Source organism: Pseudopodoces humilis, chromosome 13 (assembly GCF_049639895.1).
Source record: "Pseudopodoces humilis isolate 2021_Gansu_Grassland_sample_001 chromosome 13, ASM4963989v1, whole genome shotgun sequence".
In the NCBI taxonomy this organism is placed as follows: domain Eukaryota; kingdom Metazoa; phylum Chordata; class Aves; order Passeriformes; family Paridae; genus Pseudopodoces; species Pseudopodoces humilis.
This window is the reverse complement of record NC_142212.1, coordinates 14,106,198-14,131,991: the sequence shown is the minus strand read 5'-3', so window position 1 is coordinate 14,131,991 and position 25,794 is coordinate 14,106,198. Positions and strand designations below refer to the sequence as shown.

The 25,794-nt window shown below is 44.1% G+C and overlaps 1 protein-coding gene across 3 annotated transcripts in view; it reads right to left on the bottom strand.

Annotated features, from left to right (window-relative positions):
* The window catches only part of SYNPR (synaptoporin), a 99,708-nt gene extending 75,303 nt beyond the window's left edge, over window positions 1-24,405 (bottom strand). Inside the window, exons 1-2 of one of the 3 annotated variants that reach the window (XM_005522018.3) lie at window positions 24,284-24,405; window positions 24,134-24,199 (exon numbers count right to left, since the gene is read on the bottom strand). In XM_005522018.3, coding sequence (XP_005522075.1) covers window positions 24,134-24,199; window positions 24,284-24,301 — 84 coding nt within the window. In that variant the 5' untranslated portion in view covers window positions 24,302-24,405. Of the gene's footprint in view, window positions 1-7,332; window positions 7,443-24,133; window positions 24,200-24,283 lie in introns of those variants that run through there. The other 2 variants (XM_014251786.2, XM_014251784.2) reach the window with 2 other exon arrangements.
* Window positions 24,406-25,794: the final 1,389 nt, after the last annotated feature.

Below are 25,794 nucleotides of genomic sequence, written 5' to 3'. Positions count from 1 at the left end.
CATCTTGGTTTGGTTTTGTATTTTGGGAAGAAGGAAGGAAGCTCTGATGTTGCCAAAAAAAAATTATAAAAAAATCAACCACATAAAAAAACCCCACATTTGCTTATCAATATCAGTAGCTTGAACTAGCATTTTATTTGTGTTTGTATATAGTGACAACATTCAGGTGAGACCAATAATAAAGTACTAAGTGTCACAGGTTCAGAAGTAATTTTTTCTAGGTAAAAAGCATTTATGAAGAAAAATCGGCATCACAATTCCATTCATACTCAAATGTGAGGAAATGAGTTGGCACAACCGACAGCTCCATCTTTTTGACATATTTGTACTTTGCTTTTAAAAAGTAATGCAAACACAAAGTAAAAATGTTCAACACAGAGGATAAAGAAACACAATCAACATCTCCCACTCCCCACAGCTGGAGGCGACACATTCCCTCAAACATGGTATTTATCTTGGCATTTCTAAATTATTCACTGTTATTACTATTTTTTTTTCCTAAATACATGCTACAGTATTACTTTCCAAATTACTGGCCTCTATTGTTAGCTATCTGCAATTTTTTTATCTCCCATGCAAGTCAGGGCAATCACATGAAACTACAGGATGAAGCATGAGGGACTGTTTACCCATGAAACCCATGGCCTTGAGGGTGCCACAGCTCCAGGACTTCTCCAAAAACACTCTGGGAGAGCTGCTGCCCAAACAAAAGGAGTTGAGATCAAAGGGAGGGGAGGGGAAACCAAGTCATGGGGCTGCTACTTCCCAGGGACTGTCCAGAAGAGGTGGGTGAGCCTTTCTAGTCCTCAACTGACCAATTCCCACTTTCTCCTACCACCCCAAAAGCAGGTTTTATGAGGAAATCACCACCTTGCACATAGCTACAGCCCTACAGAACATGTTGTTTAAACAAGGGACAATTGTTTGGCATTTGTAAGGAATGTAGCCAAACCCCTTAAGAAAGTGCTGTTTGGAATCACGTTGATGCATCATCCTCTTGCCACAGTTTTTTAGACATAACTGATTTCTAGCCCTTTCCAAGGTAGAAAAAAATCCCACTTTGGCCACCATGGGCACATGTCAAAGAAAAGCAGCCACACAGGCACCATAATATGATGAATATGTAGCAAGTGCTGGTACCCTTTTGCTGTAAAACAGAGGGAACAGACACACAGAGCATTTGGATCCAGATCTTCTTCCTCCAGGTACTGACTTCAAACACTTTGCAACAGCTAAAGCAGCACAAGGATTCCACATTCAGCTCTGAACTTCTCCCTAACCTTTGTGGTGGCATTAGCATAAGGCAAGGAGACATATTTTGACTCCCATCTGTGCAAATCCTCCCCGTGCTGCAGAATCAACATTCTGTCAACCAATTATTTTATGCTGTATCACAGCACCGGGGTATGGGGGGGAGAGATGAGGGGGAATCATCACACCTACAATCAAAAGAGCAAGGTTTTGCAACATAGCATGTACTAAAGATGTCTGTCTTAAGTCAAGCTAGCAGCCATATTTTATTCAAGAAGCATGTAAACAAATCTGGCACATTCATTATAAAAAAACTGTGTACCTAGCATGTTCATCACATTTCAGATATTCCATTCCTCCCTCCCCACTGAGCTCCATGGAGACAAGTCAATCAGAGTTAACCATCTGGTAATCCTTAGCCCAGGCTGTGCAGCTGCTACCTACCATTTTTAATCAGGGCTATGTCTTCCATTCATGCTAAATAGGAGGCATGAACAGCTGCTTGGCCAACACTTTCAAGCAAGCGCTCTCTCTCTTTAGTATTCCTGGCTTCTCTTCCTTTCAGCTTTACATTTTGCCCATGTTTTATGAGTATTCACTTCAAAAAAAAAAAAAAAAGTAATTGTGAAACAAGGAAAATGCTTCTGGTCATTAAATCTTTAGAATATATCCGCTCTAAACGAGTTCCTGGGAGAGACAGAGTCCAGTCACAGTCTGATTTTAGAAAATAAAATTATTATGTCTGTAGAAATACCTTGTTTGGGCTTTTTTTCAACCTACAGATCCTTGCAGAATGGTTTTCCATTGCACATTTCAGGTAGAGAAGTTTTAAGCATGTGAGAGGTAAGACAAATTTAAATGAAGAATATCTGGATTAATTTTTAAAATGGGAACAGTAATTCTCTAGCTTCCAGGGAAGGTTTCCTGCAGGCTTTCCTGTATCTCAGCACCCAAGCAGAAGCCTCTCTGCCTCCAGGAGATGCAGGGGAAGGGCACATGTCAAAATCACCACCAAATCAGGCTGTCTCACCTCCTTTGCTCAGTTCCAGAGATGCTTCCCTGTGAACCATGCCTTAAGTTTCTCCCATCATCCAAAATGCTTTGGGGTCATTTTTGTAGGAAATCCAACTGAATGGCAACCAAATCTTTTGCAGAGATCAAAATACTCGAGCACAGCACGGCAATATCTCAGCAGCAACTGCTCCAAAAGCAGCATGTATCCTGCCCAGGTGATGGGTACCAGCCCAGCTCCATGCTGGGCACACACACTCATCCCTCATTCTCTGCCTTGGATGCATCCAGAGCCATGACTGTAAATCTCTTACCACAGTAACATGAAAAAAATCAACTTCTATCCACTGCCAAAGGCAGATTTGCTGCAAAGTCAGGGAGATGGGTCATGACAACCCATGGTGATGCCACCCAGTAGGAATGACTCAGAGAGAATTGGTACCCGCCCCAGCTAGATTCCCACCTGGATTTTGTGGGTGCAGACACTGAGATGTTGGCTAAGCCTGTTTGTTTAGGCCACCTCGTACAGCATAGGTGCTTCTTACAGAACATGTTTTTTTTTCCTGAAACATTCCTTCAGCCACGAGATATTTTACATACACTGGTCTGTCAGAAGAGTAGAATTTTGGTAGCATGGAAATCACCCATTGCCTCTATACTCTGTGCAACAATAGTCACAATTTATACCTCAACAGTATTACAGACTGTTTTAACCCTGCAGAACATCATTGCTTGCTCCACCTACCAAAAGACAAAACCAACATGAAGGTCATACTGAAAACAATAATTATTAAAAAAACTCCACAATGATATAGATGTTAGAAAACATTATCTTTATTAATGACATGTCACTGGGGATGTAAAATCTTGCACGGCTTAATCAATTAATTTTCCTGAACAGAAAATAAATAGAGGACATTCAGTATAAAACAGTGCATAAAGGCTAATGCAATCATGCATTCCTCCAAGCCCACCATGAATTTAGCATTTAACTTCCATGAATTTGCCACAAGTGAAAAAATAAAGAAATAAGTTAGATGACAGGATGGTGTTTCATCTTGTGGAGAGAAAATTCCTCCAAAACACAAACATGTCAGTGCAAATTTTAAGAGAAAAATAGTCTAGAACTGTGGTAGAAGGACCCTGTGGAAAAAATAGCTCTAGGATAATGAGTGCCATCAAATCAATAAGGTCCACTTCTTATGGCCTTTATGCACACATACACAGAAAATTACTGCAAACATTCTGCTTTAATGGCATTTTAGTTTTTCATCAGAGATAAAAACAGTCTTTGCTGTATCTAAATGTGCAGATTCACTTCAACTCTTACATCAATCAGAGTGAATTGGAAGAATAAAATATGAATGCTGTGTTAGCCCTTCTGGGAAGACTTATTTCAACCAAAGAAAATGTTCCTCATGAGTGATGGACCAATGCCTGTACATCTCTAGGCAATGATCAGGCTGAGGGCAGGGAAACTGGGACAAGAGAGGTGTGGAGAAAAAGACAGACAGTGAAAAGCACAAGTGCAGATTTCTTGACTGGAAAAATAACGCATAGAGTGGAACAGCATTCTGCCACAAACCGACCCAATTAAAATGGAACCATGAGCTGTATATATCAAACTAGCCTTTGCTGTCTTCTGCTTGTAGGTCAATATTCCCAGTCTGCTAATCCTGTGTATGTTCCCTGATAACCTCTGATGCACCCTCCCTCTTGTGCATCCCTTCATGCTAGGGAAGTGAATACAATTTAAATTTAGGCTACAAAACCCAGTAAAAGCCAATCAAAAATTGACATACACTAACCAAAAGTGGCACCAAACTAGGGAAGTATTAAAATCCATGAGGGACAACTCATTTTATGGCCTTGCTCTGATTGTGCCAGCTGCACTACGGGCAACACTGAGAACAGCAATACGTTTCTAGACCTCACAATGTGGCAGAAACTCAGGCTCAGCAACTCTTACACAAACTAGCACATGCCAAAACAGTGCAGAAAACACCTTCTGTGACTGAAGTGAAGCTCAAGAGATGCCCTCAGTCACTGTAATGCCACAGAGTTGTAAAAAGCCAAGTTTTGCAGCCAAAACACCCGTATGAATTATCCTAAGCAGCAACGCCCATGCTGTAGCCAGTGGTTGCTACTTCTGGCAGAAAAGCTGATTCTCTGATGACTGCTACACAAAAAAGGGATGTGTTTTCTGATACAAGAAGACCTTAATTTCACTGCTACAAAATGAGGCAAGGGATGTTACCCCTTCTCCCAGCCAGGGATGTCTCCTGCAATTGGGAAAAGCTCATGGCACTTAAACCCCTTGATAGGCAAGTGAAATCAGTGAAGTACCATTAATTCATTCAGTACAGAGCAAGCCCTGGACAGACACACATCCACCACTGCAAAGATTCAGAATGGCTCTCTGCTTTCACACTTGCACACAATGTGCACACCTACCTCAGATTTTACGAACTCAGTGTGCTAATACGGGATGTGCTGGGACGCTGAGCCCCAAACCCATGCAATGAAGGGTTTAGTTTTAAAAATTGAAAGGGTTTGGATTTAATAATCCAACAGATGGGAGATTGTTGTCATAAAGTAACATTTCTTTGAGAAAAATCCAATTTTTACAGACCATGGTCACAATAAAGATTGCATTCTTCCTTAGATTTACTCCCAAAAAACCCAGCCAATTCAAAACCTGCTGGATGTGAGCTGTAATAATGGTGGTGGTGATTATTTTGTTTTCTCCCCTTCCCACCAAGTATACTAGTTATGAAACAGAGACTGAAAGGGAATTTCAGCATCTTTAATTCAGAAAAGAGAATGAACTAGAAATCTGGAAAAATAACTTGTGACTAATATGCAGATTTTATCAGCTTGTAGATCGGAAGCTACAGTTTGCTGGAAGTTGTCTCCTTTTCTGCTAATTTGCCTCAGATGAAAAAGGCACTTGTGTTCTCTCTCTAAGTGAATACTTCACCTCAATGCCTTTTGCAGCATATGCTCAAGCTTGCAGTTACTATTGATAGAATGTGAAAGAATGACAATTCTCAAGATTTCATAAAAATTCTTAAGCCAGAATGCTGCAGAATTTAATTTATAATTCAGGTATTTACACTCAGACATCAGTCCTGAAACCTTCCCTTGCAACACTCCTACCTATAGGTGGACTTTAATTTTAATAAAGGCTGCAATAGTGTGTGTTCAGACTGTGGCCTCACAGAGCCTGTCATGAAAGCTGCTGATGACCATGAAACAGTAGAAATACTCAGATTATTTTAGGCCAAATGTCCAGTGGGATATCTGAAAACTGCTAATTTGGAAGAGGACAGACACATGATTTTAGAGCAGGAAGTGTTCTCTGTGGTCATTAGCCGAAATCCTGGAATATCCATGTGAGGAGCACAGGAAGCTGGCTCAGCAAGAGGACAGAGACTGGGGGAGCAAAGCCTCAGAAGGGAAGAATAACCATGCTCCTTGTATCCAGCATTTTTTGAACCCACTAGCCCCAGTGCTAAGGCTTTGTAAGGTGAAGTTATCAATGATAACCTGCAAAAGGGTCAAAACCTGCATCACACAGATTGCTCCTGCAGGATCAGACTCAACCACAGGTTTCTGCAGCAGTCAAATCCTTGGTTTTCTCCATCCTAAAAACCTCAGAGGGTCTGTGACAGGAGGGACATACCCTGACAGACCATTACCCCTACCCCAGGTGTCAGTGCAGCACTGGGAGTTTGGAGAAATCACAGGAGATGGTGCATCTGCAACCTGCTCTGCTCCTTCCACTCCTACCCTCTGACCCCACAGCCACAGCAGAGGAGATGGACAACAGGGAAAGTGCAGATGGGGCATTGCACTGCCCATTTCTCTGTGTTTCTACTGCTCTGATTGGAGAATTTGTGATGGCATTTCTATCAGGAAATGGTAACTATACCAAATTTTGATCCCATCAGATCAGTGCAACAGAATGTAACTCTGATTTCCATGCTCTTAGGCATGCAATAACCTAAAGGCACCACAACTAGGAGGTACATGCAGACAGCTATAGGAATGCCTTTGGTACAGCTGAGGACTACAGCTATGAATACCTGGAAACAAAATGTCCATTTTCTAGTTTATTTCCTAAAGCACCATGATATGGATAGATGCAGGTACAGGAGCTCACGCCATCTCTTAGCAAAGTGACTAAAGCCATCAAAATATGTATGCCTGGGTAAGTACCATGATAGTGTCATTCAGTTAACAGCACCAGAAATGAGAATCTAACACAGAAAATGTGACTGAGGAGTGTGAAAATACATTAACTCCTTGATGCTCTTCACAATCCATTACCAGCTACAAGAGGCAGGCCATAATATCCAAATCCCCAGCATCAAAGACTGAAGTCACGATATACAGCCATAATCAATTTTCATTATAACCATCACCCTGTAAACAAGTCAGGAGCTAATTGGATCAATAACAGAATTCCCATCAACTGCAATGAGCTGCACATTCAGCAGCCTAAGTTATCCCTGCCTATGGCTACAGAGTCTGTTCTCAGCATTACTGGGAAAAGATCCCTTTTAAATTGGCTGGGGCTGCAGATCCCAGCACTGCCAGCCCTCCACATCCCAAAGGCTCACAGCAAAGGGCAAGTCTTTCAGAGTGGCTGCAGAGCTGCGTACCCACCACAGAGGTCTTCATTATAATCGATATCTGAAGCATAAAACATTCAACAGCAGGATATTTTAACTCCTAAAACCAGTCAATTACGTTTGCTGAATTAGCCTGTGTGACTGAGTTGGTGAGTGCAATGAAGGAATAAGAGTGAAACAAAAGCCCTGTTTAAAATAGGTTGCTCCTTTAGAAAATTTTGTAATTACACACTGCAAATACATTTGCATGTTCAATGAGAAGTACATGTTCCTTGTGATGAGAAAGCCTGGAAGAGCTTAATCAAAGTCTAGCTTATCAGCAAAGGCTAATTGGCTTCCATAGCACATCATCCATCAGAATCTAGCATTAGCGCAAGCTTCGCCAACCATTAGTTGGCAGAAAATCCCAATTTATTTTGATAAGAGGTCTTACCTCCAGGGGTTTCCATGACCACATAATCAGGTGGTGCATCAGTGGCCTGTCCCATGCCCTCCAGTCAGCATCACCCAGTTAATCATCTCAACAGCCAGGGAAGATGGGAACTGACCACGATGCAGAGTAATTTGGGAAGAAAGAAAGGTACAGGGTGATACATAATGAGTTGAAATATTTTTCTTTTAAGAAAGAGTGCAAACTAGAAACTAATTAATAAACTGCCATGAGTAAAGCAACCCAAAAAGGCAAAATAATGATGGACTGAAGCTTCCCCTACAGCTAGCTGTCATCTCAGTTTGTGAACTGTAAGACTGATTTCCCCAGCGTTATGCAAAGAAACAGCCCTTTTTTCTTTTATTTAGACTTCATATTTCAGCTACTGAGTCTTCTTTACACTAAGTTGGATTTGCAGGCAAGGAATAAACCCAAGCTTCTATTCCTGGGCATGATCTGCCTATGCAAAAATCTGGAATTATTTTTGGGAAGCACATCTTAGTACTTCCAGACTTGTATTTCCACCACCACAACACATGACTACAAATGACAAAATCTAAAGAAAGTCAGAGCTTACGGAGGGCAGAGGCTGAAGATTCATTTATTAACGTAACACTTAATCTGAAATCACCTTACATCTGTATCACAGCTTGAAATTCTTATAAGCAATCTAGTAGAAAGTATCACAAGATGCTATCGGCTTGGTGCAAGACAACAGCAAGGAGACAGGACCAGAATTTACTGCCATACCAAACCTAGCATGCAGGAAACATTATTGCCATTTCAATCCAGGGACTAATTCAGGTAAAGAATCAGGTCGTGCCAGGAACACCTGTAATCATCTTGTGGCTGTGTGCCATCAAGCCACAGCCAAATGCCAGTTGTTTTGGAGTCTCACACAGCAATCAAAAAGGCAATGAGACAGCTCTCCAAGTATACAGATTCATCAGTACAGCACTTATTACTGAGAACCTGAGCTAATTAGCACTGCCCCACTGACAGCATCACATTGGGATCCAAGCCATCCCCTCCACATGGCCCTGCCTGGTGCTGAGCTGATCCCCACGGCTCACCCAGAGCCGGCCAAGGCCTGCTGGGGTGACATGAGGCACATGCCCCAACTGCGCTTGTCATTCAAATCACCCAGCTACAAAACTCAACTACAACGGTGAAATACAAGCAAAACAATCTAATTTTGTGCTTCAGAAGATCAACTAAGAGTCCTCTCACCATCTATAAATCCAAGAGCCAGACCTGGGCGATTAGGACCGCGTGTTTCCTAGGTGATAAGCCTTTCATTTTCCTGAAAGACATTTGAAATAGAGCATAGGAAGATTAATCCTCCCTAGAGAAGGGAGAGTTCACTGACTAATTTCTCTTGCATTTAGATGTAATAATTAGGCGTATTGATTCTTCTGCTTTGTTCCTTACAGTATAATGAAATAATTAAGACAACTTCAAGGAAATATTTGAAAGCTCATTTCACTTTGTCTTCTCAAACGTGAGCTACCTAACACTTATGTGCACACTCAAAGGGAAAAGCAAAGGTAGACTCTCGCCTTATTTATCTCCATAATTCATCAGGCATCAACTTCAGGCAGCAAAGTGCTGCCTCGGGCTCCACTCCATTTGCTGCCTATCATGACTATGAACGACAACACAAATGAGATCCATCTGATGTGACCAGGACACACATTGCTCTGCCAAGCTCTCACAGCAGCTTGCTATCAAGGGGGACTGGAGAGAGGCTGACCCCTCCAAGAGTTATGAAGAAAAAAACACAATGCTTGTAATTCCCCTTGAAGAGCTTCATGGTAGCGTTCTTACAAAGTATTATGCAAATGTTATTTCCAGTTCAAATTTTTTAAAGATTCTTGGAAGATAATAGTAAAGCATCTACACTGAAGAGCACTCATGATCTCTCCAATCTCTCAGACAGCAGCACAAGCAGGTTTTTCAAACACAAGTATGACATTATCCATGAAGGACTCAATCTTTTCATCCACAAGAAGAAAATGTTAGACAAATGGTTTGGGGGCTTCCAAATGGTCCTCAGGGATGTAAAGCCTGGCTGGATAGATCAGGGCCTGAACAGTGTGCATTGTGCACACCTGCATGGATACTCAGGGTGTGCTGAAATTGGAACAATTATGAGAAGGATGAATGAAGATATTAAACATGAAAAAAGTTCTGAGAAAAGCCACTTAAATTGAAAAGGATTTTCTTACTTCTAATTCAACATTACTAATTCAACAGCTGATAAGAGTTCTCTGATCTCTCCAGCATGTCTCAGATTTAAACAATTTTAGGCATTTTTTGTATTAAATAGCCTTTCAAATATTAATCTTGTAAAAACAGAGGGAAATGCATATGCATTTTAAAACGTGCTTGCTTCACAAATACCACTAAAGCAGGCTGATACAAAACCATGGTCTTGCAGCCCCTGAGGGATAAAGGCCATGACTGAAAAGAGGTCGCTCCCCCAAAAGCATGCAGATATACTGCCCTGGAATATACAGGTGTCACATGTGGATGAGTGTTTAGGTCCAAAGTGAGAGCAGAACTTTCCAGAAGTGGGACATTTACTGCAGACTGGGATTGAGCACTGGAGTATCTTGACCCAAGAAATGACATCACAGCCTCCTCCACATTTTGCTCTTCATGTAAAGCTCACCCAGAGCCTTGTGACTGATGTAGCACTGGCACAGCATGAGCTGTTAATGTTTAATAGGCGTCTCCTGTATCCAGTGGTCACTGTGACAGCAGGGAACCAATGTTTATGATTCAACACTTCAAATGGAAATCTTAGATGTGGCTACCTCTCAACAGGAGGAAACATCTGAAGAATGTGTTTTTCTGATATTTTTACTTCCTGAGAAATGAAGGGTGCTTTCTGTATGACTCACATCCATGTTTTTCACTTGCGATATTTTTAAACTCTGAGATCCAGCACTGATTGGAATGCAAAAAGTGTGACTTTTCTCCCGTCCTACCCCAAAGGGCCTTTCAGCCAGGGACAGGTGACAGTAGGAACTAGGAGTGGGTCATATCCAGATTTACAATGGGGGGAGAAGGCTTAAAAGAAACAGCTTTAGAATTTATGAATGTCAGCCATATGGGAAAGCTAAAAGGTTTGATGAAAAAGAAGTACACAGACTTCTTTCCTATGAGAACATCATGTGTATTTGAAAACAAACAGAAAAACCCATCCAGAATAAGGGCTCCTTTCTCTCCTCTCCAGCCAAAACTATCTTTACAGTATAGATAAGAGCTAAATTTAAAAAAAATGTAGTTAATTAAATACATAATTCACAGAGATATTCTCATGACAAGTGATCCAATACAGATTTTTTTCATTTCCTCTCACTGGACATTCCTTCCCAAATTCTGAATGCTTATATTAGGGCACCATGGAGAAATCCACACCTGTCCTAGTTGCACCCAATCTATAAAGATCTGAATTCTCCAGTCCTCAAAGAATTAAGAGACACAAAAAAAACCCAAATACAACAAACAATGATAAAAGAGTTTCAATGCTTTGAAACTGTTCCCCAGAGTCCAGCTTCTCTTTCAGCTTGGAGAAGGCTGAAGGGCTCCTTGCTTGACCAAGGCTCAGCATAAAAATTTCACTGTTTGGGCTAAAATATCTTTAGCATCAGGCCAATGTAAATGCTGCCTTTCTTTAAGTACAGTTTAGTTCTTTTAAAGCACCATTCAAGAGACCTAAATGCCAGCCTCAAGCTCAGCCATGAGTAAGTGTTCAAAGGAAATTCATGGGCAAGGATTTGCTCTGGGCAAAAAGATTTTGCTAATGGTTTCGTAAAACTTTTTTTTTCTCCACAGGAGCAAAAAAGCAGAGGAAAGTTAAGGCAGAAGAACCACACAAGCAGTCAGAACAACAATAAAACCTGGAAACTCAAAGGTAAGAGAGAGGTTTCTGCAAAGTCAGGGGGAAGGTGGCTCCAGACACTCACAGGATGCAGGAGCACACCAGGCTCCTCTGTACTGCCAGTGTGAAAAAACAAGAATGAATCACTAAAACATCTGAAGCAACTTCTTTTAAAAGAAATAACCTGCAAAGGACTGAAAACCTGACTAATGATTAACATCAAAAGGGGTAACATCTACACGGAAACCTATTCAGTCTATACAAAAACCTCTCCAGCTCTCCAAGTGACAGGGAACACACTGTTTGCTTTGCAGCTACCCAGAACTATACAAGATACAGAGTTTAAATACATTTCCATTCAGATAAGTTATCTCTTCCCCTCCCCACCAGCAGCTTTTAAAAGATTCATCTTGAACTTACAGCACTGGAGGGCTTTTTCTTCTCAGATTTTTAATTCACTGGCATCATAAAGACCTTTAGCAATTTACCAGTGTGAAGAGCACTTTCTCCTCAGACTGCCCTGCTTTGAGTCAGTTTGTACATTATGGTTACTTCATTACTTACATTGCATTACACAGGGGCAAATGCAGCAGGCACTGCTCTCTGCAGCAGATGTGACCCAGGGCCACACGAGCCAGATGTTTCCCAGGGCCCCACATCAGGAGCAGGGGCTGGGCTGCTTTACCCCAACTGCTCCTCTGCAGTGCTGAGCCTGGCACAGACCTCTCACCTTCCTTCTAGTTTGAAAGTGGGGTAAATCCAAGAAACTGCAAAGGACAGAGCCACGTCAGCAGGCTACACTAATCCAAGTGTTGCAATTAGCAAAATGAAAAAACAAACTAACAAAAAAACCCAACAAACCACCCAAAAACCCCAAACCTATGGGAGACACCCAAATTCTCTTGAACTACAGAAGAAACATAGAGGAATCAGAATGTATTTCTTCCTGCTTCTTGTCATGATGGTCTCAGCTATTTGTCCTCCTGTAAGTCAGAGGGATGCAAGCCAGACTCCTCAAACCCTCATGCCACGCTCCCCCCATGTAGTTTTGATTATAATTGCATTAGGGGTAGAGCAAAAAATTAGCACAGTTTAGCACCTGTGGCCAAGCAATGCACAAAGTTTTCACCCTGCCACTCAGTTGCTGTCTAACAAAATGGCACCTTGGGCCAGAAAATCCCAATAGTTTTCTTTAGACATGCTCAAAGCAGAGCATTCCCACATCTTGCTGCCTGACTGCTGCTTCTGGGAGAGGTCTCGTTTTCACAAGCACTTCCCATCTCTACATGCTACATGTTGGCTTTAAGCATCACAGACAAATACAGGTGATAAAAATCAGGATAGACTGCAAGAATCTCACCTTCCTCTTTGAAGGCACCTGTGCTTTCTTGGTGGGGTAGTGAGCTGCTACAACGCCAGGAGGCCAGTCCATAGGGAATACGTGACCACTATATGTGGCGTGTTGAATCTGATTTTTCTGCGTACCACCATATGGAAGAGAATCTCAGCAGCATCAAACGTTTACCTAAACTCCATTAATGTCTTCTGCAAGCCAATATTTATAGCATACACACCAGTAGCTGCTGTCAGAGTGTGTATAAATGTTAAACTGAACTGTTAAAGAAACATAATGACAGATGTAGAGATGCTGAAGAGTGCAATCTATTCTAATTTATGATAATTTATTTCCATCATCTGGAGCCCTATTCAGAAGAGAAAGCTGAACGCATCCCAAAGCGCATCATGGGGTGGAGTGTAAAAATCTCCAGGAAAAAAATAAATTCTCCTTTAAATGAAGCAAGAGTACTCTTGTCCTAACACCCAGGACATGCTTAGCAATCTCTCTGTGCAGAAGCAATACAGATGTGGGGTACTCAAGGCCTGCCTTTTGGCAGCCCAGTGACACGCGGGTTTCAGTGCAATTTGGGAATAGCTGGGAACTGTTTGTCCCATGAGAGATGTCTGATCACTGCTGAGTCACTACTTTTGGGGGACTAAGCTGCACAATGAACATTTATGAGCTCTGTCAGAGCTCCTCCAGCTGCATGAACAAACAACTCTGCACCCATGGGTGGCCAGCACTAATGAGCACATAAATTTGAAGAGGGAAAGCCATTTTTAGAAATGAGCGAACTACGCCATGGTGAGCTATATGGCAGAAAGAGCTTTTCTATTTGATTTTTCAGCAACACAAGCTGTGCTCTTGCAGCTCTGCCATGAGACCCGAACCCCATCTCCCTCTCCAGTTGCTGTCATTCTGCTGTGAAAACCATGGTGGAGAGAATGAAAAAAGGAGAAGCGGAAAGAAAAAAGCAGTGACAGCACTTGGTCCCTGCAGTGGGGACCACCGCTGGGCCGTGGGAGCAAGGAGCTCATTTTCATGGCATCATCCCCGCCTGGGAAGCAGCAGTGGCAGGAGGCTCATACCCCGTGGCACAGCCAGCGTCCCCTGCATATGTCGGCCCGCCGTGGAGCCAGCTCCTGCTGCCTGCCAGGGCCTCGCAATCTGGACAGGCACAGATTTTGTGCTGGAACGGGCGCCCTCTCCGCAGAGCTGCCTGCCACGAGTGACAGGCTGCCGCCGCAGCCCCGGGACCACGCGCAGCCCACGGAGCCAACGCAGCAAAACACGGAGGCGAAGGAATGCCGATTCTCTGCTGAGTGGACTGTGCTGCCCCTGCACAGCTCTGAAAAATGCCACAGTCGGCCAGAAAAAGGGCTAGGCACACAATATATGCATAGACCACAACCCCAGCATGCACTCATGGACTTAGATGCCAGATGATGATTTTCAACCAAAACAATTTTCTGCATTTTAGACGCGCGTGTCTTTTTCCAGAAGAGTTGCCATCTCTCCAAAAAAATCTTGACTTTTCTTTCTAAGTGCCAGTGCTCAGGGCTTGCAACATCTGCCCTGGGAACACCAGTGCTGTACCTTCAGCAAGCTTGGGTTGGCCCCTCACACTGCCCCTGCTCTGGAAATCTGGTGTCACAGCCAGACTACATCATTGCAATGGGCAGAAGGGTCCCATCACTGACTTCTCCAGAAGGAGTGAGCCTGGGGCATCGCAGCAGGGCATGCAGTGAAGGAGAATACAGCCATTTCTGTAGAGAACATCTCTTTACAGAAATATTTTTTGTTGAATTAATGTAGTTTCTGTCACAAATATTCCTCTATTCATGATCTCACCAAAGTGGCATTTTACAAAGATTAAGAATTATTTTTCCCTCAAGTAAATGAAATTTCTTTTCCCAAAGCAGCTCTACCAAGGACTTCTTTTGATGCAGCAATGACAGTTTCTTCCCTGACATCTTAGGAACAAACCCACATTGCAAAGGACAAATATTCCATATGGTCCTCAATCACCTTCCCCAGCCTATAATCCACAAGGAAACTCTTTCCAATACCTTTCATGCTGCTCTGTGCCTGGCTGCAAGGAAAGGCAACTGCTTGCCAAATGCTCCCAAACTGGGCACTTGGCTGGGATTAATCAATGCATGTGCCCAACCAACAACATAACAGCATTGCTTCTGCTCTCTGACTGAAGAATCAAAGTTTATTAATTATTCCACTTGAAGTTAAATCCCTTTTGCAATAAAATCTCCACTCTTGGCCTCAACCCTCTCAATGAGTAATTCCATCAAGGAAACTCTTCTTGCAGCACCGTTCACAGAAGATTAAAAAAAGGGAGTCAATATGTTTAGAGAGAAACTCTACTGAACCATACTTGTGAGTAATCCCTCTGTCCACATGCCCATGGGTCACCAGTTGGAAAAGGCAGCTTGCAATGCACTCAGTACTTGGCAGTGAGCAGCTTTTGCACTTTTATCCATCCTCAAATGCATCCTTGCATCTGCGTGAAAGATTAGAACAAAATGCTGCTACGACACAACAGCACACACCATGTGTATCAGCTCACCAAGATCAAAGGCACACAGCAGTGAAGAATTTAATTAAAATGTTAAAATTAAACAGGAAGGCATCCATTGTTTAATTTTTTGGCAGGCATCTTCATTCAAACCGGGTCCTAATTCCATTCCAGCACGCTGTCTGCCCTTGGAGATGGCAATCAGGAGAGCTCTGCCGGATTTATCAGCTGCTGGATTTGGCGGTGGGGGAATCCCACGCTTGCTTTGGCTTTCAAGCACAGTCCCTAAAAAATCACTAAGAGAAACTGCTCAGCTTCAAAGGATAATTACTGCTATATTCATATTCACTAGTAATAAATCAATTTCCAGTATCCAACCTAAGCCCCTTGGGATGGGCACAAGATACAGACCCAAGAGCATCATTCCCCTTTGCAGTCCCAACAGGGAGATGTGACCTTGCCACGTCCAACCACTTCAAGACACCCTTCCCTCCATACAAAGGCTGTTGGAAATGGGGTAAAAAACTGATGCAAAGAAGTGGTGTTTTGTGTGCAACATAGCTTCTGTGTGGGGAGGAGCAGGGGTACACAACAATGTGGTTTTAGATCTTGCATGCAGATGGGGGCCTTGTCTTGTTTGGTTTTGCTTTGAGCATACCCCCAGCACACAGCCAGGGAGAAGATTATTCTGAAAACAGTTCAAGCAATGCTCAAGTTTGCTTGTTCAATAACTTTAAGATGTTTCCTGGCTTCCTGGAGTATTTTGGGCTGAATGCTTAAGGCAGCCATGGACCACACAGCCCACCTCAGGGAGGCTGAACCAGGAAGCCAGATGTCTCCTTCGTTTTTGGGAACCTAAAAAGAAAGACTTTGCTACTTCTTTAATACTATTTGGGATGCCACAGAAGCTTTTCACCTAATATGAAGAATGTCAAATGCAGTGTCAAACATGGGACCCCAAAACAAGCACTCAACATACATGTGACAAAGGATTTGAGCCGGGGCTTATCCCTTCAAGCCAAAGATACTTCGGACTTGCATTACCTGAGAAATTACACAGGAGGAGAGAGCATTAATATCAGGAAAAGACTGAGGACAAACACAGTAAACTTCTGTTTGAAATTCAAAGAACTACAGTAGAGCTGCTACTATAAATTATTTTCTGATGTGCCAATGATCTTGCTGATGTTGGATAGCATTTCACTTTGAAATCTTCTGGGTAGAATTTCACCCTCAATACTTCTGACTTTTGAGTACTTCTAGTGAACTCAAGTCAGGCTGTTCCCAGCAGTCTCTGGTATTTCTCATAGAATGAAGATCAAGTTGACAGATTGGGACTTTTGCAAGAGAGTCAAATCAGATTTATTTCTGACAGCAAGTCTGGGACTGTACACCTCTCCTCTGAAAATGTATAACACTTCATTGAAATCTTCCTGCTTCAGTTTTTCTCCTGCTTCCTTAACACTACTTCACTCCTGCAAATTTTGGTGACTATGATAGGGTCATCTTATCAAAGAGGCTTCTCCAATCCAGTAAAAGCCCTCTGCGTCATGGTTGGATCACTAAAAACATCCTGAACAACTTCTGCCTTGCCATGGCACTGCCAAACTGGGCTGGAACATCTGCACCAGCAGTTATCCAGGACCTGGAGCCCTCAGAGCTCCCCACAATGTTTACCCATGCCTCAGGCTGCAGCACTTTCTACTCCCCACAGTATTAGCCCAGCAGCTCCCACAGGCTCTGCCTCTAACACAGCCTTCTCCCAGATGCTAAACCATTCTGGAAAGGGCACAGACAGAACAGCTTGCTCAGAGAAACACATTTATCTATCCATCAGAACATCAGAAAAAAGGAAAGGTAAAACAATAAAGGGCAATGAGCACATTAATTCAGCCTTTCCTGAGCCTTCTTCCTGGGTCATGCACCTACCCTGCTGCTTTAAGGGCCAAAGCTGACATTCATCTTGTGAGACCTTTCTGCTTTGCCCTCAACACTAAGGTCCATAACATTTGCTTCATGCCACAGATGGCTGCTCATCTGGAAAACCCTCTCTCCTTAGGGGCCACGCCAGTCTAATCCTCTGCTGATCCTTCTCCCCTGGCAGCATTATGAAAATACTTCACCATGGCAGAACCGTCCGACACAAGACTCTGTTCCCTCCCACCACAACCAACCTCTGAGCCTGACCCACAGGAGTTCTTCCTGCACCATCCATTCCAGCTTAGGTCTGAGCGCTTGCAAATGCATGCAAATACCCCATCCAAAAACCTGGAGCACGCATCCATGGATATGCCTGCATCCACAGGCTGCTAAGGATGCAACATCTAATATTTTTGTTCATATAAAATATTCTTAGATAATACTTCCTTACTTAAATAAATGTTATATATCAAAGCCTTTCAATGACATAAATAATATCTACAATTACAATAATTGGAATCCCCATTATTTTATGTGATTTAGTATTTTCCTTAAGACTGAGAAGCACTATTAGCTATTTTAACTGAGCAAAGTATTCAGTACTGCTTCCAAACACAAACTTGAGAACTTTCTTACAATGGCCAGAAGATAAAACTGTGCAAATTAAAGCAAAAGCTTACAGTTTGCCTATATTCAGTATTCTTTTGCTTTTGCCAAAAAGCAAGCACACTGTCACCTTAGCAACAATGTCACACTTTGCAGCACATATGCCACTTTGAACAAACACCTTAAACACAGCATCTCCACACTGTATGTTACTTTCTGTAATGTTCTTAACAGCACCCTGCAGATCCCCCCAGGAGTAAAATCCATGAAGACCCCTCTGGCAGCTGCTGGGCTGGACAGCCAGCCAAGTGCTGTTTTCCACACTGCACCCCAGGCCCATACTAAGAAGCATTTTATTCAGTGCCCAAGGGGAAAGCTGGGCTTGCAAAGGTGTAGCTTTGTCTTCCACCACCAGCTCAGTGTTACCTGCTTTCTGCCTCTCCTCTTTCCCTGCTCAAGACAAGGTCCTCTCCCCTGGAGCAGAGTGGAGAACTTCACCAAGCAACATCTCCTGCCCCTTGGGATCGTACACAGTGCCATGAATGCAGGTTAAGCCAGGGACCTGAGCATCCAAATGATAAAAAGGGTTTTATCAGAAGCAGCTCCAAGCCTGTCCTCTCCCAACTGCAACATCTGAATCCAGAGATGTCAACATGCAGGGCTTTTACCCGGAGCTCCAATTATGCAGATGCTGATTTACAGGAGTGATGACTGAAACATCACCCTCATAAAAATTGTCAAGGAGATTTTAACTGTGTTTGTCTAATAGCAGAACCCTCTATCTCCACACATCTTACTGCTAGTTTGAAAGTCAGATCATTTTTGTTCTTCTTTTCATAGAAACCTGGTTTGCATATATAATCAAATTTAGCATTAATGAGTCTCTTTCCTCATCTTCTGTTCCTAATGCTTCAAACAGCTGCACTCAGATAAGAGCAGCCATTGATATGGCTTACCATGAGATTTTACCAGTTTCTCCCAGGTGCTCCCACACTAGCAGCACATAACTCCAAAAAGTCCTGCTCCTGAAGCCCTGTCTCTCAAGCATATGTGCCAAGCCTACATAACTATTTTATACCAGGTCACACTCTGGGTTGCTTGAGAAACATCAGAATTTAAACAAATTATTAGGTGACCTTTTAAAATCAGCTCTTCCATGATCACAACATGGTCCTAAAATGGAAAATGGTAGGCATTTTCCAGATGAAAGATGTCATTTATTTGCAATGTGGCCAGGCACTGCTGACCTTTTCTCTTCCCCTGTATCAGCATTTGTACCATTTTAACAGCAACTTGCTGATAAACACAGTTCTCAGTTTCCAACCAGATATGCATGCAGATAATCACAGATGTGAACAGCAAAGCAGTCAGTCCTCTGAAGACTGCATAAAATGTGGGACCACAAGACAGATTTCCGATTCTTTCACTTGTGTTCTGGGTTTTCAGTCTTTAGAGCTCCCATCTTTCTTCTGCTACCTTGATCTAAAACTGTATCTTTTTTCAAAGCCAGAGGTTTCTGAATCATGAGACTTGTAGAAGCTGAGATTTTGAGACCACAAGGTAAAACACCATGTAGGCACTGCTAGTGCTTCTGGTGCCTCTATGGCAGTCCCACTGGCAGAGTGACATATGGCTTCCACATCTGCCCCCAGTGAGACTACAAAAACTTCTCAGATCCTTCCTATTGCACACCACAGAGTCTCATGTCTAATGGCAAAACCCACTTCCTGCCTTTTTCCTAATAAAAATAACTTGTCTGACAGAGTTCCCTACCTACAGATTACCCCAATAAGTGCTCAGAAGTTGCAGGCCCAAAGCCAAGGACAAATGAAGCCTGTTCCCAGGGCTCAGGTCTCTTGGATGCTCACATCTTGTTGGTTCATCACAGCAGTTTTTGCCTGCCCAGAGCTGCAGTGTATTTTGCATGCATTATACTAAGCTGCCTATAAGAAATCATCCAATTAATGACAGCTTATAGGGAAGGGTTAGTTACACGGTAATTACCTTTCTAATATTAAAATACCGTAGAAATGGATTTACATTTTTTTAATTTGGTAGCACATGTTTTACTGACCTGACACTACACATACAAGACCACTGAGGTAGCAACTGGGACCCAGTTTACAAGAACAGCCAAGTACCTACATCCCCAGGCAGACATCAGAAGACTTGACAGTTTTTAACATGTGTATATGCTTCTTACACATCAAGATGGATGGGCCCAGCACCAAATGCAGCATCTGATCCTGGCACTGTATAAGCAAAATCATCAGGCAATAAGAAATATTACTTTTTTTTAAGGCTTTTCTTTCAATATGTGGGTAGAGAAGATACAACATTCAACTCTTCCACCCTGCATCCTTGAGGAGCACTAAGCTTTAGCAAGCTAACCCTGCTCCATCAACTAAGTCTGCCCACACCAGAGTAGCCAGCAGCCTTCCGGTTAAGCAAAGGCCAAACAAATATATGGAAATATGATGAAGAGTCTGAAGCAACTATAAAATGTCTCAGGCCTATGATACACTAGACAGAGCAAACTACTAATCACACATGCTTCATGCAAGCATTACCTTCTTATTTCTTTCCCATTTATTTTCAGCATCTCAAGATATCTAGGCTTTTCTAGGGCACACTTGAAAGCACACAGCTACTTATGTCCATTCATATGCATGCAAATATAATCCAACAAAAGCGCTGCACGGCCAGATGAGCAATCAGCACTAGGACAAAAGACAAGACTTATTATCAGTCTTTCAAGATTCAGATTCCCTCTGCCTTCTGAACACACATCTGTGTGCAAGGCAAGAGGTGCTAACCCTTTCAGAATCTATACCATCAAAGCAAGCTTGACTCTTGCCAGGCAGGCAACAGCCTGGCCTTTTTCCTGGCTCACCAGTCAAGTAATCACAGCACGAAGAAAAGGAGGCAAAGCAAGGTTAGCTTGGTCTGTGTGTACCATACACAGATTTTTCAAACCATCTTCATCCAATTTCCCCCAGAGATTTGTCATCCAAATGCCCTGCAGTGCTCTGGAACTCTTTGGTACATCCCATGAAGATGCTAATGAACAGTGATAAAAGCCCACCATGCAAGGCCTGCAATGTGTTGTTTTTTTTTTTTTATAAAGAAATAAAACAACTCAGACACATTTGAGTTCACTGAACATCCTAATGTTCACTTCCAAGTTGTCCTATTAAGAAAAGCCATAACATCCACAAGATTTGTCTTGCAACATAAATGATTCTTCATGCCCTGATAAAAGCTGTACTGGCTTACACAAAATTAAACATACACCCACAAACCCCCCCACCACCACCCATTCCCATCCCCCAGCCTAGAGATACAAAGTTCCCATTTTTACAAAAATATTTTTGCCAGTAGCAGCCTGAGTACAGCAGGTTGTTCCTATACCCAACACACTGCATGGGGAGAGCTTTGCTTTTTGCTTTTTTTTAATTTCCTCTTCTAGGGTTCCAGAGAGGCACCAAGTGCAAAACAAATAGACCGAAAGTGACAAAATTGCTTGTCTTGCTCACTTTTTGCAGACCCCAATAAGAGCACTGTAAACACACCCAGAGAGTCACAGGACTGAAATTAATCCAGGGAGATGAACGAACATCTTTCTTCTCTTGCATCTTTCCTTATTCATTATTGTCAGGTGCATGTATAAGAGAGTTATTTTTCAAATGATGTTGTAAGAGTGTTTGTGACATTGCTACTGGTTGTAGTGCCACAGTGGATTACCTGAGAAATAAGCTTCAGAAGAACATTCTTCTCATGCAAAGATCTGTGGAGTAACAGCCAAAGGACTAAAGAGGAGCAAGAACAAATATAGCTTCTGAACAGCTCTTCCCTGCCCCAGCATATGCCATGAGTTGACTCAAAGCTGGAAACACCCAGGCCTCACCCAGTACAGCTGTGTGCATTTTTCCAAGCTCAGATTTGTGATCACATGCTTTATTGGCAAGGTAGAGCTCAGAAAACGCAACTCTTGCATAATTGCTACAAGTCAGTTTCTTGGGTTCTTTTCTTTCTCTTAACCTTTCCCAGGCGTGAGCCAATGTTGTCTCTTAATGGTTTCTAAATGCAATTTCTTGTCTGAAAATAAGATTACAATGTACATGGGAAATACAAATGAAGACATATTACAGTGCTATGAATAGTCAGAAGAATCAGCCTTATCTCAGCAGCTTCTCTCTGGGTGTTAGGTGACCATCAAAGTAGGAAATTGAGAAGGTCAGATAAGGTCCCTGCACCTCAAGACAGAGGTCCATGTCTGAGCCACACTACAGGAAAACTGCAATCTGCACACCTAAAGATTAATTCTGCAACAGTTACAGTTTCACATCTGAGAAACCCACAGCCACTTCAGCTGCCTCCAGACCAGCAGATGTGTGCACCCACAAACACAGGAATTTCAGCAGCAGAGGTTCATGAATTAAGCTCACCCCAGAGTCACTATTGAGCCACCCCAACCTGCCCAAACAAGAGTGAAAATTCAAGGCTGGACTGCATGGACAAGCTGAGGACATTTTCAGCCTGCACCACCTCCACCCTACCAGCCTTTCTGAGGAACTCCCACAGCTCTGCCATCTGTGCTGCAACACCACACAGCCTCCCCCCCAGGCACGAGAGCCACCCAACGCCCAGGATCGCTGCGTCACCAGATGGGCTATGAACTTTATTTCCTTGCAGATGCAATCTAGGACTCAAGTGGGAGGTATTTAGGGGTGTAATTTGACTGAACTGATCAAGTGCAACAAGGTCTGTGAGGCTGCCGGGGGACATGCAAGTGGACACAGAATTGACTGGAGCATTTGGTCTTCTTTTAAAGTTTAAAATTATGATTAGGCTGATAAAAGGAGTCTGAGGGAGATGTGGGCAATTAGTTGAGACTGGAAATGGTAGAGAAAGGCGGACAATGGTTTGGAGGCATGGTGAGAAGAGAAGAAAGATGGGAGTAATAAGATTAATTGAATAGAGATGGAATTTCAGTAATCCAAAAAGCCTTTCAAGTATATTAAAAAAAAAATAAGGTCTTCCACACTCTGAAATATCATAAACTGTACTTAATTCTACTTACTCATACATGTCAAATGGAGAGAAAGTAATTTCTCAGATCATCTTAAATGTTCACACACTCTGCACCCTTCTCCTATACTCCCTTATTGCCAAGGACAGTTCCACTGGGGCCGTGTCGGGAGAGCTGTTTACGCACAGCCGCGTGTGCACGTATGTGTACACACACAGGCAACGTGCACTTCCAGCAGCCAGAAGAGTTCCACTTGTGGCTTCCAACCATGAAAAAGGCAGCTTTTATATTCAGCTGTTGGAAGAAGTTACAGACCCAGGAAAGTGCCAAGAGAAGAGTTCCCACTCGCTGTCCCGAGGATGCCAACACACTGACTGGGGCGGGAATGATTTTCTCGATGGCACAGCCCATGCCCATCAGCCCAGAGTCCTTCCCAGAAGGGCTCGCTTCCCAAGCTCCATCAGACATAGCCTCATCAGGCAGACAGCCAAAAGACCATGCTGCCAGCGGCTGTTTGCCATGGGAACAGCTTTGCTCCCCATTCTTCTGCCCCGCAGTGAGCGCTGCAGAGTGACTGAAGCACCCTCCGACCAGCGCCCTGGGCTCAGCCCCTGGATGTCCTGACTTCTCCTTGAGGCAGAGGCAGCAGTGCTGGCTGGGTTTGTAGAGCTCTGGGCAAAGAACACAAGGGACCTTGTCCATTCACTGTTGCACACAGGTGACCCCACTGTGGGGCCACCCTGTCCCAGGCCATGGCACCACCACATCACCATCACCCAACTCCACAGGACCTGATGCTTCAAGGTGCCCAGCGGGGAAGAGGAGCTGCTTCTGGTGAGCAGGGACAGAGTCTGGGATGAGAAGCTGACCCCAGCACACCAGAACAGCCCCTCAGAGGCACCCTGGTCCAGGCTGCACGTTGCAGGTGCTGACATGTGGATAAACGCACCCGCACAGGGATGCGCCCCCCAAAATACACGCCTTACATAATTCCCCAGCCAGTCGGCGTTAGGGGAATGTGATTAATCCTCCATGACATGTTCTGAACTTTCCGTTCAGAGAGGCTCTCTGCTCCCGCAAACCTACTGGCGATGGATGTCATTTGACCTGCAGACTTCACTACGAATGAGCATCAGAGCAACACACAGTGACATTGCTCCGCACACCAATTATCTGCCTCCTTCCCCGCTCGGCCCAGAGACAAGTTTGCTAAATGCATAACGAGGATTTTGTTTTCCTCGGTGTTGGTTGGTGGAATTTTTTTTTTTTTTTTTTTAAATTCGTTTACAGCCAGCACAAGGATGGGGGGGGGGTAACCCACAAACCCAGCCCCCAGCCCGCCCCGCCGGCCACAGCGCTGGAGGACCCGAGTCCCCGGCCCCTCGCCCCGCGTCCCCGTCCCTGCGCCCGGCCCAGCTCCCACCTGTTCCGCCGGGCGCGCACTTTGGCGACAGCCCCCCCCGCAACCCCTGCCAGCCCGGGACTCACCCACTCCAGCACCCTGAGGAAGGCCAGCGGCTCCTTCACCACGCGGAAAGTGCCCGCGGAGGCGAGCTGCGGGCAGAGAGAGGGGTCAGCACCGCGCCCGCTCCGCGCCCCTCAGCGCAGCCCGCCCCCCGCCCGCGGAGCTCCGCGTACCTGGTCCACCGCCTCCATGGCGCCGCAGCCCCGCGGGGCGGAGCCGAGCGGCGCGGGGCCTCCCGGCGCCTCCCTCCCGCCCAGCCAGCCGGGATGCGCGGCGCTGCCCCCGCGCAGGCCGGGCGGAGCAGGCGGGCGGGCCCCGCCCCGCCCCGCGGAGCCGCCCGGCCCCCGCCCGCTGCCCCCGCCGAGCCGGCACTTTTTATAGCGGTGGCCGTCTTTTTCAAATTACTGTTGTTATTCTTGTTTTTTATTATTATTATTCTCTTTTTTTTTTTTATTTTAAATTTTATTTCTGACAGGAAGGAGAAGGAAGACATCGGGAAAAATAAAATTTAAAAAAAAAATAAAAAAAAGAAAACAGACTGCCTCCTGACTGCACGCACAGAAACTATTAATATTGTAGGGGATGGTACCCGCTGCCCTGTGCTCTTCCTTCCCCTTTCCCCCTCCCGGGACGAACTCGCTCGTCTCCCCCGCGGCCGCAGGGCTGCAGCGCTGTGCTCTCAGCCCTCGCTCCCTCCCGCTTTTCGAGCATTTCCTTGACAGCAGAACCGCGTTTTCTGCCTTGATGTTGTCCTGGCCTCGTTTCCCAGCAGAGCCGTAACAATTCTAATGCATCCCGGGTGGCACAGCCCGGCAGGAGCGGAGGTTCCCCGTGTCCATCCACGCTCACCGGCAGCACTCCTTGTGGCATTAAAACGGCACTGTGAGCATTTTGCGATGGAGCAAAGTCCTGCCCCAGTAAAGGCTCTGGACACAAACCCATCACCCCGTTTAAGAGCACAACAGCCTTTAGATTGAGAGCCCGAGTCTGCAAACATTTGCAGATCTAACTTCACTGCCACCCTGATAGCCGGTTGTGCCACCAGAAGGACACCAGCACTCAAATAGGATTTCGGCCATAAGTAGGTCAGAGATGTGCCTAAAAAATACCTGAAGCTTTTACTCTCTTTAAGGAATCAGCCATCTGCAAAAGTTAAATAAGTCAATTAGTTTTGCTCAAACTAAATCTCTATTATAAAAACCACAAACAATAGTCTAAATGCGCTCTTGGAGTAAACAGGATGGGAGGGAAACAGGGTGGGGGGGAGTTGGAAGGACATTAATTTATGAAGTTTTCACTGGAACTTGAGGCAGGCGATTTTGTGTCAAAATTATATATCTGGAACAAACTCAGCTGAAGTCTGGTAGCAGTGGGACTGGGTCCAGATTTTTGAAAATGTAAATAATTTTTTTTAACCATATCAAAACCAGCTTTCAGGTTAGAATTACATTTAATTTTTTTTCAATTAAAAATTCTTGTATTTTCTGTGTTACTTTCTTTCTACCCTAGGAGAAAAAACAGGGGAGGAAAATGGATACTTTTCCTTAAAAAATATTATCAAGCATGCTTTTATTTATTTATATAACATCCTCTAGGAAATACGAAACATTTCTCAGCAATTCTAGGAACTGCCTGCTGGTGGCCCGGTGCTGTGGGAGGCAGAGTCCCCTTACAGAGGCAGAAG